The following is a 12,103-nucleotide window of genomic DNA, read 5'->3' as shown; positions in this document are numbered from 1 at the left end:
TATGTTCAGACAATTATGTCTTCATGCCCTGCATTGATTGAAGCAACATATTTGTATGCGTCACTTCTTTCAGCAACTTCGATTACCTGTTGGAAAACATTTTTTTTGTTTCCGGTTATTATGGAAAATCACCTCCTATTGTTGCTCCCTGCAGCAACTTTCACTTTTGATTTCGACCCCATGTGACTTCGAGGAACTTGAGTAGGTTACAGTAAAAGTAATCAATTCGTCGTGTTATTTGACTGAAGGAAACCGTATCAGTCCGGATTTTCTCAGGCCGATTCGGTAAGTTAACATTATTTGCAACTGACCATGAATTCATCTCTCATATAAAAAGTAACATGATCGCAATAATAATTGTTTTTTTTAACGCAGATAATGGGTGACTCTGACGCCGCCAAGCCGCTTGTGAATGGAAAGGTAGCGTACAATCATGTAGGCCTATTGGATAGTAATTTTCTTTTACTATAGATTTTTTGGAAATACATTAAATCTCCTTTTATAAACAGCAGGATAACGTCGATGATGAAGAACGGAAACTGTCTGAAGCCAAGGAAGAGCTGGATAAATGGATGGTAGGCCTATTTGCAAAGTTCAGCTATTTATCTGTACACAATTATGTTTTTACATACATATTTATTTCCCATTATTATGCAGAAACAACTTGAGAAGGCAGAGGACGAAAAATCTAGGCTGCAGTTGGCAAAACTGAGCGCAGAAGATTCAAAGAAAAATGCTGCAAAAGATATGGAGGTCCTTCAAAAACAGCAGAACCAACGACAGGAGGAGTTCACTAAAACTGTGGAAGGGATACAGGTAGTAATTTCCCTGCCCGTGGCTGAAAGCCTTTTAAAATAACATCCACTCATTGGATATTTATATGACATTTACTACTGTAGTTTTACCTATCACCCAGATAGATATTGAGGCTGTGGTGAATGATTCAAATATGTTTTTCTAATGTAACCACTTGCATGGTATTGTTACACAGAATGATATCTTGATGCTTGAGAAGGGTAACAATGATCTGATGGAGAAACTGAAGAAAAGCCAGGCTAAGCTAAAGGCTAAGAGGACAGAGTCTGCTACACTTCAGCAGAGGTTTAAGGTAGGTAATAATGTAACTACAGATCGGTTAGATATGCATTTCAAATATTATGAGAGGACTAAATAGAAAGCATTACTGGCATGGACAACACTCACCCTCGACTGCTGGTTCCAGATCTATGTCCAGATCCCTGAGAAGAAGGTGAAGTTCACCAGTAGGGAGGAGGACAGCGATGACAACGGTCAACACATCAAGGGGGTGTTCACCATTGCCCAGAGACCATCAGTGCTCCTGAAGGGGGGGCAGGCTCTCATCACTTTTGAGGAGGAGAAAGGTACAGGAAACAGGACATCCCTCTTTGTGGCTTCATAAAGACACATTCATTTACAATACTCATCATTAGGTTGAACGTGAGTCATTATGTTGAACGTGAGTCATTATGTTGAACGTGAGTCGTTATGTTGAATGTGTTATATTGGGATTCTCCCTCTCTCTCTCTCTCAGTGGCTGCCCAGATCCTGAAGATGGCCAAGTGTACTGTGTCCTGTGATAAAGACAAGGTGCATGTGAAGCCCAAAAGCCTTACACTGGACCCCTTTGTCAAGTTTGAGGTACACCATTTCACACAATGTGTCAATTAATAAAGTACCTTGAAGACGATTAAGACAACCGCCTCCAGCCGATAATGATTTAGTTTACTATGGAGTCTGTTTTCTAGAATAGAGAATCATCTTATTTACTGCAAAGTGTATAGGTGTGTTCCAATCAACTTTGAGTAAGGAATTAGGGATTCTCTCAAGAAAACGACCATTCACCTGATACAATGGTGTCTATAATGACTTGTATTGTTGATGATTCACTGCTGTGCTATTGCCAAAGTGACACACCTGTAACCAAGGTATGTGGCTGTTGCTGTGCAGGTACACCTTGATGTCTCCACAAAGACAGTCAACTTCTCCAATGTCCCGTCCACCCTGTCAGAGGAACGAATGAGAGACCGTCTGGAGATCAGCTTCTCCAAGCCCAGCCGAGGGGGAGGAGAGGTGCAGAGGGTGGACTATGACATGCACACTGGGAAAGGACAAATCACCTTCCTCAACACTGGAGGTACAGTACATCTATTGTGTGTGTGTGTGTGTTTGCCAGTGTCTGAACATTAATTTGTTTTATTGGAAAGTGCCGTATTCAATATGTTTAATCAGAGAAGAGTTCATATTTTAAATACTCGGTGTCTACTTTTCTAGTTGCAGAGAGCCTGGCCCTGAAAAGGAAGTACAGCGTGGATGTCGACCGTGCGGTGAATGTGACAGTTAGCCCTGTTTACAACTACAAGCTGAAGAAGTTTCAGGTGAGATTCAAAGATTAAACACTCGCTCATCCTTTCCCTGCCATTAGTTTACATACAGTATGCTGTTCCTAAGCATTACCCTGTTGTGACTTTCCTATCAGATCACAGCTGTCTGGACTTTGCCATGACTGATTCAAATCTGTTGGGTTTTCTGAGTCAGGAGCCACAGCTTGCTGTATTAGGTTATATAGTTTCTACTAGAGCTGGGACGATAAACCGAAATGATCAACACCGATCACTTATCGCTGGCAAGTAGCCTATACTGGAGAAATGTGAAGTTTGAAATGAAATAAGTTTGCTAATATGGGTGATTGTTGATGGGATAATTGATGGCTTCAACCATCAAGCTAGTAGTAGTAGTTTAAAGGATCATTAAATAAAAACTGAAGTTCACATTCATGTTATAAACATATCGTTCTACTTATTGTTATTGCATCAATTCAGGCAATTTATCGCAATATGGAGCAGAACCTTGACACGTGCCTATCTACTGTGTGGTAGTCTACTGGAGCAGAACTTTTACACTTGCCTGTGTGGTAGTCTTGTGATAGACTGCTAACATACAGTACCAGTCAAAAGTTTGGACACACCTACTCATTCAAGGGTTTTTCTTAATTTTTTACTATTTTCTACATTGTAGAATAATAGTGAAGACATCAACTATGAAATAACACATATGGAATCATATAGTAACCAAAAGTGTTCAAATCAAAATACATTTTATATTTGAGATTCTTCAAAGTAGCCACCCTTTGCCTTGATAACAGCTTTGCACATTCTTGGCATTCTCTCAACCAGCTTCACCTGGAATGCTTTTCCAACAGTCTTGAAGGAGTTCCCACATATGCTGAGCACTTGATGGCTGCTTTTCCTTCACTCTGCCATCCAACTCATCCCAAGCCATCTCAATTGGTTTGAGGTCAGGTGATTGTGGAGGCCAGGTCATCTGATGCAGCAATCCATCACTCTCCTTCTTGGTCAAATAGCCCTTACACAGCCTGGAGGTGTGTTTTGGGTCATTTTCCTGTTGAAAAACAAATTATAGTCCCACTATTCCCAAACCAGATGGGATGGCATATCGCTGCAGAATGCTGAGGTAGCCATGCTGGTTAAGTGTGCCTTCAATTCTAAATAAATCACTGACAGTGTCACCAGCAAAGCACCATCACACCTCCTCCTCCATGCTTCATGGTGGAAACCACACATGCAGAGATCATCTGTTCACCTACTCTGTGTCTCACAAAGACACGGCGGTTGGAACCAAAAATCTCAAATTTGGACTCATCAGACCAAAGGACAGATTTCCACCGGTCTAATGTCCATTGCTCGTGTTTCTTCGCCCAAGCAAGTCTCTTCTTGTTATTGGTGTCCTTTAGTAGTGGTTTCTTTGCAGCAATTCGACCATGAAGGCCTGATTCACACAGTCTCCTCTGAACAGTTGATGTTGAGATGTCTGTTACTTGAACTCTATGAAGCATTTATTTGGGCTGCAATCTGAGGATCTGAGGTGCAGTTAACTCTAATGAACTTATCCTCTGCAGCAGAGGTAACTCTGGGTCTTGACTGACCTTCATGTCTTAAAGTAATGATGGACTGTCGTTTCTCTTTGACTATTTGAGCTGTTCTTGCCATAATATGGACTTGTTCTTTTACCAAATAGGGCTATTTTCTGTATACCACCCCTACCTTGTCACAATACAACTGATTGACTCAAACGCATTAAGAAGGAAAGAAATTCCACAAATGAACTTTTAACAAGGCACACCTGTTAATTGAAATGGATTCCAGGTGACTACCTCATGAAGCTGGTTGAGAGAATGCCAAGAGTGTGCAAAGCTGTCATCAAGGCAAAGGGTGGCTACTTTGAAGAATCTAAAATGTATTTTGATTTCTTTAACACTTCTTTGGTTACTACATGATTCCATATGTGTCATTTCAAAGTTTTGATGTCTTCACTATTATTCTACAATGTGTCCAAACTTTTGACTGGTACTGTACATCCAGATTTGGTTCTGTGTTCGCAGATTAACAGGATGGTTCTTTACCAACGTTTTTCTGCTGTCTTGTTTCAGATGTTCTGTGTGGAGTTGACTGGCACATGCATATCAACTATGAGTGTTTTACTTTAACCTTTTGTTGCAGACGTTCTGCGGCGTTCCGAAGCGCACCATCCTCCTGGACGGGATTGGAGACTTCCAGGATGAGGATGACCTGCAGGATCACCTGGAGATTCACTTCCAGAAGCCCAGTAACTATGGAGGGGAGGTGGAGTGTATCAAGTATGTCTCCGGAGGCAACGAGGTCAAGGCCTTCTTCACTGAGGACATCGCTGAGGTGGAGGCCTAACATAAACAAACAGCTAACCTCTTACGATACATCTATGCTCATGTTTCTCAGTACTTAGTTGGTACCACATGAATGTGCCTTAGAAATCATCAGTGCTGTTGTATTAATCCGCATTCACCATTAAATCTTTACCCCACTGACTTGCAGCACTATATTATACCAAAACTGATCTGTAAGTCTTATTAAATTAGTCATGTCAACTTTGTATACTGATAAAGTTTAACAAGGCCAAAAACGTGCATGATAATTCCTTGTGCAATGCCTTAAGTTTAGAATAATATTGGTTAGAAGGTTCTTCACAGTTGTAATGTAGTCAAACTCTATTAGAAGTGGACGAATGAAAATGCACAATAGTTGTTTACATCTAGAGATACTATGGCTATTTCTCTGTCAGGCATATTTGTGGTGTGATTAAAGGTGTTTTTATGCTCAAACTTCAAATCAAGCCTTTTTAATCTGTCATCATGACATGAATCATTAATTTACTGAATGGATAACCCCATTCATCATGGTATATGAGTAACCTACCTACTTAACCCTCCCCCCCCCCCCATAAAATGCATCTAATGAATATCAGATTGTATTGTTTTATTAAATGGAAACACCTGTGTGTCCTTTTGACTACAGTACTTAAACATAGGCCTAAATACACAGCATTAAAATATTGATAACGCTCATCAGCGCTGAACAAAAATATAAATGCAACATGCAACAATTTCAAAGATTCTACTGAGTTACAGTTCATATAAGGAAATCAGTCAATTGAAATAAATTAATTATGCCCTAATTTATGGATTTCACATGACTGGGCAGGGGCACAGCCATGGGTGGGCCTGGGAGGCAAAGGCCCACCCACTCAGAATGCGCTTTTTCACCACAAAAGGGCTTTATTACAGACAGAAATACTCCTCAGTTTCGTTAGCCGTCTGGGTGGCTGGTCTCAGACGATCACGCAGGTGAAGAAGCCTGATGTGGAGGTCTTGGGCTGGCCTGGTTACATGTGGTCTGCTGTTGTGAGGCCGGTTGGACATACTGCCAAATTCTCTAAAACGACGTTGGAGGCGGCTTATGGTAGAGAAATGAACATTCAATTCTCTGGCAACAGCTCTGGTGGACATTTCTGCAGTCAACATGCCAACTGCACGCTCCATCAAAACATTGTGTTGTGTGACAAAACTATACATTTTAGAGTGGCCTTTTATTGTCCCCAGCACAAGGTGCACCTGTGTAATGATCATGCTGTTTAATCAGCTTTTTGAAATGCCACATCTGTCAGGTGGATGGATTATCTTGGTAAAGGAGAAATGCTTACTAACAGGGATGTAAAAAAAACTGCGCACAACATTTGAGCTAAATTAGCTTTTTGTGCCTATGGAAAATTTCTTGGATCTTTTATTTCAGCTCATGAAACATGGGACCAACACTTTACATGTTGAGTTTATATTTTTATTCAGTGTACAACTCAACCGTAAATAAAGACTGCTGGAGGTCACTAGATGGCAGTGCTTTATCATTATTCCCAACTCCAACACACTAATGTAACAATTCGGTTACGCATCATAAACTATAATTGAATGGGCTATTTCAGGTAATTAAGCTATTTGTTACGTCAGTGTAGAGGGACTACAAACACCCCATAATGCTGATGAATTGATAGGAAATGCCATCATCAGCAAAGCAAAGCACAGTTCTCTAGCTATAATTATGTAGAATACATTGTGTGGCACACTTTTCCCTATATAGTGCACTACTTTTGACCAGAGCTCACATAGTGCCATTTTGGACACACAAAGTCTCTGTTATGGACTCATAAATCCCACTGGGGCCTTCAAATGGTCGTTTCATCATTGAAAAGCCCTAAAACTGCAGCGATTGCCTCCAGTCACAGCATGCCATGTCATAATTCAGGAAGTAGGGCTATACATAATGTTTATTGATTCGCCCTGACTTAACCCTTACTGTAAATGGATACCTGACATGGATATTAAAGCAGACACGCAGAGTTTGTACAGTATCATCTCTAGCCACAAACAGACTGCGTGCCACTGCAATACAGAAGTTGTTTAGCGTTCCTCCATGGTTCATGGGATAGATATGTTCTGAATTCCCCATAGAGATGGAAGGAGGATGCAAAAACGTGTTTTGTGGCAGATGCACCCTCTATTGATCTCTATGATCCTCTATAAAACAGGCAGGTTTAAGGGTACCTGTTTTCTACCTGGGTTCTCACAAACCTTGACCGTTGAGCACACCAAACGACTGAGGTGAAACTCTCTTCAAACCTACGAAAGGTATGCGTCCATGCAAGTGAGCACCAAAAACACATCACACGCTATAGTTGCTAAGTAGCTACAGAGATTCATTACAATACATTTTTTGGTGAGGTCACTATTAGATTGACTTCATTATCCAAGCTTGGATGGTTTAGCTAAATGTCATTCTAGTCTATGGCAGTCCAAGCTTTTGTGTGTGCTGCTACATTGAGTTAAAACACCAATGAGGATGCAAAGCAATGCCCAGTAGAACCTCGGACTCGCAAGATCTTTTGTCACTATAGTCTCCGTATATCTACCAGCCCTGGCTGACTCTTTTGAGTGAAGTAATGACAATCTACAGTACGAGACATTGAGACTATGTCCATCCAGTAAGATCACGCTTGGCAGACTGTCTTCTACCGTAATTGGAAAGTGAAATGGGTAGGAAAGATCCTTTGATATTTAATTTATTTATTTATGATGGTTTGGCCCAGTCTGTCACCACAGGCAGGTTCCTCAGAGAGAGGGTAGAGGGACTCCCTGCCTCCCCTAGCTACAGATTGTAACACCAGATAATGTGATTTAACCCCCCCCAAAATGGACCATTATACTGGTTGTTACAGGTGTGGCTATACAAAACGTCAGCAGAGATTTTTCAACTAACCTGGCGATACTATCTTTGTCCTCGATTCGTGGAAACAGGAGTCTCATAAAATATCTGTGTCCAGTTGCAGGGGGTCCGTTTGAATTTAGAAAATGCTCCGTTATTAAAATAAATATTTTTTGGGGACCATGATGTAATCCAACAACCTGTATGCCGCCATCTTGTCTATTTCAAGTCTTCTCTCATTGATCGAGACAGGTGTCTGTCCTCATGACATGCGGCACTTTGGGGTGGACCCACCGGTCGCTTCTTCTTCTTTAAATTTGTATTGGCGGATCGCAGCCAACTGAAAAGTGCATACAATGCCACATACTGTACTGGAGTGTGAGGCCGGTCACAGCCTCCCTATTAATCTATTTCTCTTATCTAGCCCTGTGTTTCCATTTACTGTTCTGGAGTGTGAATTCATTACACTTTGTGACACAAAAAGGGAAGGGAAGGAAAATTGCATTACCAACTAACCCTCCACCCATTAAAACCTCACCACTGTTCCACTACTTGGCCCTATCTGATCCTACACCAGGCCGACAGCCTGGAGACGGACACTATTGCTCAACACACCTTGTACCTCTTCTGCAGTAAAATCTCATACACCCAAGTACTTCTCTGCAGCTGCCACCACAACATCTATTTTCTGTGATTTTACGTTCCATTTCTGCGGTATAGTTAATAACCATGGTTATGAACACTAAGAAACCAACCTTAGTGAAGCATGCTATTCCTAGCATTCTATTGGCCTCATCCTACTCACAGGGAGCCTCTTAGGATCCCTTGCCCTGGACACATCTGCCTCTACTACTCTCTTCACTGCATCAGCATACGACACATACTCTGATCCTGGCAACCTCAACCTGTCTTTTTTCCTCACCAGACACTTCTGATCTCCAGCACCATGGGTACCTATACAGTTAACACACACAACTTTTTCCACCGATACTCCACCGATATTACATAAGCTTGGCACCTAAAACACTAATGGGTTTGGGACAAAAGGCCTCACGGGATAACTGACACATCCCAACTTGACTTTGTCAGGTTAAAGACTGCATCAAAACTCAGAAGGACAGACAGTGTCTTCTCTGTTTCACCACGCTCTCCACCGGGTCTGCGTCGCACCAAACAGCAGTCGTCACAGACACCGGGAATCTTCCATTTCAGTTGATCCTCCTCAACACTTAACGCCACCCCAGCAACTGCGCCCTGATCGAGAGAGCACAGCAATTGACAGTTCTTGTCCCTAGACACGTGGCGTGGAGCGCCCACTCCCTCTGTACTGAAATGCAAAAAATCATCACGAGTCCACTTTGAGTTACTTTCACCAACTCAACAGTCCCCAACCTCTTCTCCACCCAACCTGACACCACATATGGATTAGCCCCCCCAAAAAAATCTCACTCCCACTTGTCCAGAATCATCTTTGTCATCACGAGGCTCGAACTCAGCTGTCTTCACCTTCACCTGCCACTGCAGGTAATTTATCCTCACTCTCGTCAGGTTCAATTTCTGAGCTACCGGAGTACGTTTTTTTTCTTTTTGTACTTGACGCCAATCTTCCTCATGACACCACTTCCCTCTACACTCAGCTCCTTTCCTTCTTCCTCACTGTCCATGTCCACATTTCCACGCTCATTCCACTCCTTCATCAGCTGTAGTAGCAAACTGTTCAAATGGTTCTTGTATCTTGAATTTGCCGGCATGTCACGTTGACTCAAAAAGCTCTACCGGCTGCCATAGTCCTCGCCAGCTAGTGAAACTAGCGGGGCATCCATCCACCTGTCTCAATCAATGGGAGAAGATTTGGAGAAAAAAAGACAAGATGGCGGTGTACACATTGTTGGATTACTACATGGACCCCAATTTTATTTTTTATTTTAACTGAGCATTTTCTATAGCCAAACTGACCCCTGCAACTGGACACAGACATTTTGAGACTCCTGTTTCCACGAATCGAAGACGACGATAGTATCACCAATACCAGGTTAGTTGAAAAATCTCTGGCGACATTTTGTATAGCCACACCAGTGACTACCAGTATAATGGTACATTTTTGGCAGGTGAAATCACATTATCTGGTGTTACAATCTGTAGCTATTCCTCCCCCTGGGTCCCTCTGCCTCCCCTCCCCCTGCCTCCCCTCCGACTGCCTCCCCTAACCCTCCTGCCTCCCCAAACCCTCCTGCCTCCCCTCCGCCTGCCTCCCCTAACCCTCCTGCCTCCCCTAACCCTCCTGCCTCCCCTCCGCCTGCTCCCCTAACCCTCCTGCCTCCCCTCCGCCTGCCTCCCCTCCGCCTGCCTCCCCTAACCCTCCTGCCTCCCCTCCGCCTGCCTCCCCTAACCCTCCTGCCTCCCCTAACCCTCCGCCTGCCTCCCCTAACCCTCCTGCCTCCCCTCTGCCTGCCTCCCCTCTGCCTGCCTCCCCTCCGCCTGCCTCCCCTCCGCCTGCCTCCCCTCCGCCTGCCTCCCCTAACCCTCCTGCCTCCCCTCTGCCTGCCTCCCCTCTGCCTGCCTCCCCTCCGCCTGCCTCCCCTCCGCCTGCCTCCCCTCCGCCTGCCTCCCCTAACCCTCCTGCCTCCCCTAACCCTCCTGCCTCTTCTCTCCTACAGCTCCTAATTGGTTGAAAGGTGTCTGCTTCTTGCTATAGCCCTGGGTCCTATACAGTATGGTTCATGTTGCATGCCAGTGTGAGTGAGTTAATGTCACAATAGCCACATTTTTCCAAATCTCTCCAGGTGATAAATTGGAGGATAGGAAGGATGTAATCTCTCCGGGTGATATTTTGGAGGATAGGATGGATGTAATCTCTCAGGAAAGACTAACTGTAAGTTTTTCTGGATAAGAGCGTCTGCTAAATGACTAAAATGTAAAAAAACAAATGTTAATGTAATCTCTCCATGTGATACCTTGGAGGATAGGACGGGTGTAATCTCTCCAGGTGATATCTTGGAGGATAGGACAGGTGTAATTTCTCCAGGTGATATCTTGGAGGATAGGACGGGTGTAATCTCTCCATGTGATATCTTGGAGGATAGGACGGGTGTAATCTCTCCAGGTGATATCTTGGAGTATAGGACGGGTGTAATCTCTCCAAGTGATATCTTGGAGGATAAGACGGGTGTAATTTCTCCAGGTGATATCTTATAATAATAATAATAATAATAAGCCATTTAGCAGACGCTTTTATCCAAAGCGACTTACAGTCATGCGTGCATACATTGGAGGATAGGACGTGTGTAATTTCTCCAGGTGATATCTTGGAGGATAGGACGGGTGTAATTTCTCCAGGTGATATCTTGGAGGATAGGACGGGTGTAATTTCTCCAAGTGATATCTTGGAGGATAGGACGGGTGTAATTTCTCCAGGTGATATCTTGGAGGATAGGACGGGTGTAATTTCTCCAGGTGATATCTTGGAGGATAGGATGGGTGTAGTCTGACTCTCATAGCCCAGAGTGACATATTTCTTCTCTTTTCCCGCTTTTTTCCCATTTGACCTCTTAACAAACATATTAGGTGGTGGTTGTGTTTGATGCTCTGTGACAGGGTGAGAGAGAGGCTGGAAAGAGTGTAAACCAGGAAGAGAAATTGAGAGAGAGCAAGAGAGGAGTAGAAAGATGGTGACACAATTGAAGTGCTTCCAAATGGCACATCACCACCGCTGATTCGATTCCCTGTGTTTGATTTGTAAGGGATATTCCTCATTAAAATGTTAGTTGGCGCCCGTCCGCTGTTCCGACTTGACAAATTTTGCCAAGACACAAGCCGCTGGCACCCTGAATGGAACCAAAATAAGCCAAACAAATTTCCTGCCGTTAATTATTTAACCTTCACTCAAATAAGATGAATGCCTTCCCATAGTGAATAATGCATGACTGAGTGGTCTGCTGGCCCGGCCCGCTGATACAAAACCAGTTACTGGCCAATTTGATGCATATTGGTTTGGGGTCTGGGGACTGATGAGGATCAGAAAACAGGATTAAACCAGATCTACTGCTCCACCAGTGTCATGGCAACATATTGGCCGTCCTAAGATAGGGATCTGATCTAGCTCCCTTGGCTCAGACTGTCTTGTTCTTTACCTTCCAAATGAGCTGACAGATGCAGGGAAAATGGGCGAGTGACTAAGGGGGGAGATGGGGGCCGCTCTAAGATGTCGGAGCAGTGCAGTCTGGGAGGAGGGCAGACGGGTGTGATTGAATGACTAGAGAACCCCAATGTGCTGGGGTCAGCTACTAACTCTTCTTGGGTCACAGACAGTGGTTCAACTGAACATCAGATCATAGATTTATGATCCTTTGCAACCCACTTATTCTCACAAGTCAGTCACCACACTGGACACAGGAGTAGGAATCCTCTTAACGACAGCAGTAGGACTTCTCTTAATGACAGGAGTAGGAGACCTCTTAACGAAAGGAGTTGGAGTCCTCTTAACGACAGATGTTGAC

The 12,103-nt window shown here is 43.6% G+C and overlaps 1 protein-coding gene across 2 annotated transcripts; it reads left to right on the top strand.

Moving 5' to 3' along the window:
* The first annotated feature begins 89 nt into the window (after positions 1 to 89).
* nmi (N-myc (and STAT) interactor) lies at positions 90 to 5,183 on the top strand. Of its 2 annotated transcripts, none has more exons than XM_084162568.1 (10): positions 90 to 285; positions 376 to 420; positions 510 to 575; positions 658 to 816; positions 992 to 1,108; positions 1,223 to 1,382; positions 1,553 to 1,659; positions 1,969 to 2,155; positions 2,293 to 2,396; positions 4,539 to 5,183. In XM_084162568.1, the coding sequence occupies exons 2-10, from the start codon at positions 379 to 381 to the stop codon at positions 4,740 to 4,742; spliced, it is 1,146 nt and encodes a 381-aa protein (XP_084018694.1). In that variant the 5' UTR covers positions 90 to 285; positions 376 to 378; the 3' UTR covers positions 4,743 to 5,183. The 2 variants fall into 2 exon arrangements, with proteins under 2 accessions (XP_084018694.1, XP_084018695.1); XM_084162569.1 differs by having other exon boundaries at positions 183 to 285; positions 513 to 575.
* The last annotated feature ends 6,920 nt before the right edge of the window (positions 5,184 to 12,103 follow it).

The sequence above is a fragment of the Coregonus lavaretus genome, assembly GCF_964263955.1.
Source record: "Coregonus lavaretus genome assembly, chromosome: 5".
Taxonomy (NCBI): domain Eukaryota; kingdom Metazoa; phylum Chordata; class Actinopteri; order Salmoniformes; family Salmonidae; genus Coregonus; species Coregonus lavaretus.
The sequence above is the reverse complement of the archived record's forward strand: the minus strand, read 5'-3'. Positions and strand labels throughout refer to the sequence as shown.

Coding starts and splice junctions, on each gene's coding strand:
- nmi (XM_084162568.1), top strand. CDS start 379: ATGGGTGACTCTGACGCCGCCAAGCCGCTTGTGAATGGAAAG. Junction 576..657: donor AAGAGCTGGATAAATGGATG/GTAGGCCTATTT, acceptor ATTATTATGCAG/AAACAACTTGAGAAGGCAGA. Junction 1,660..1,968: donor ACCCCTTTGTCAAGTTTGAG/GTACACCATTTC, acceptor GTTGCTGTGCAG/GTACACCTTGATGTCTCCAC.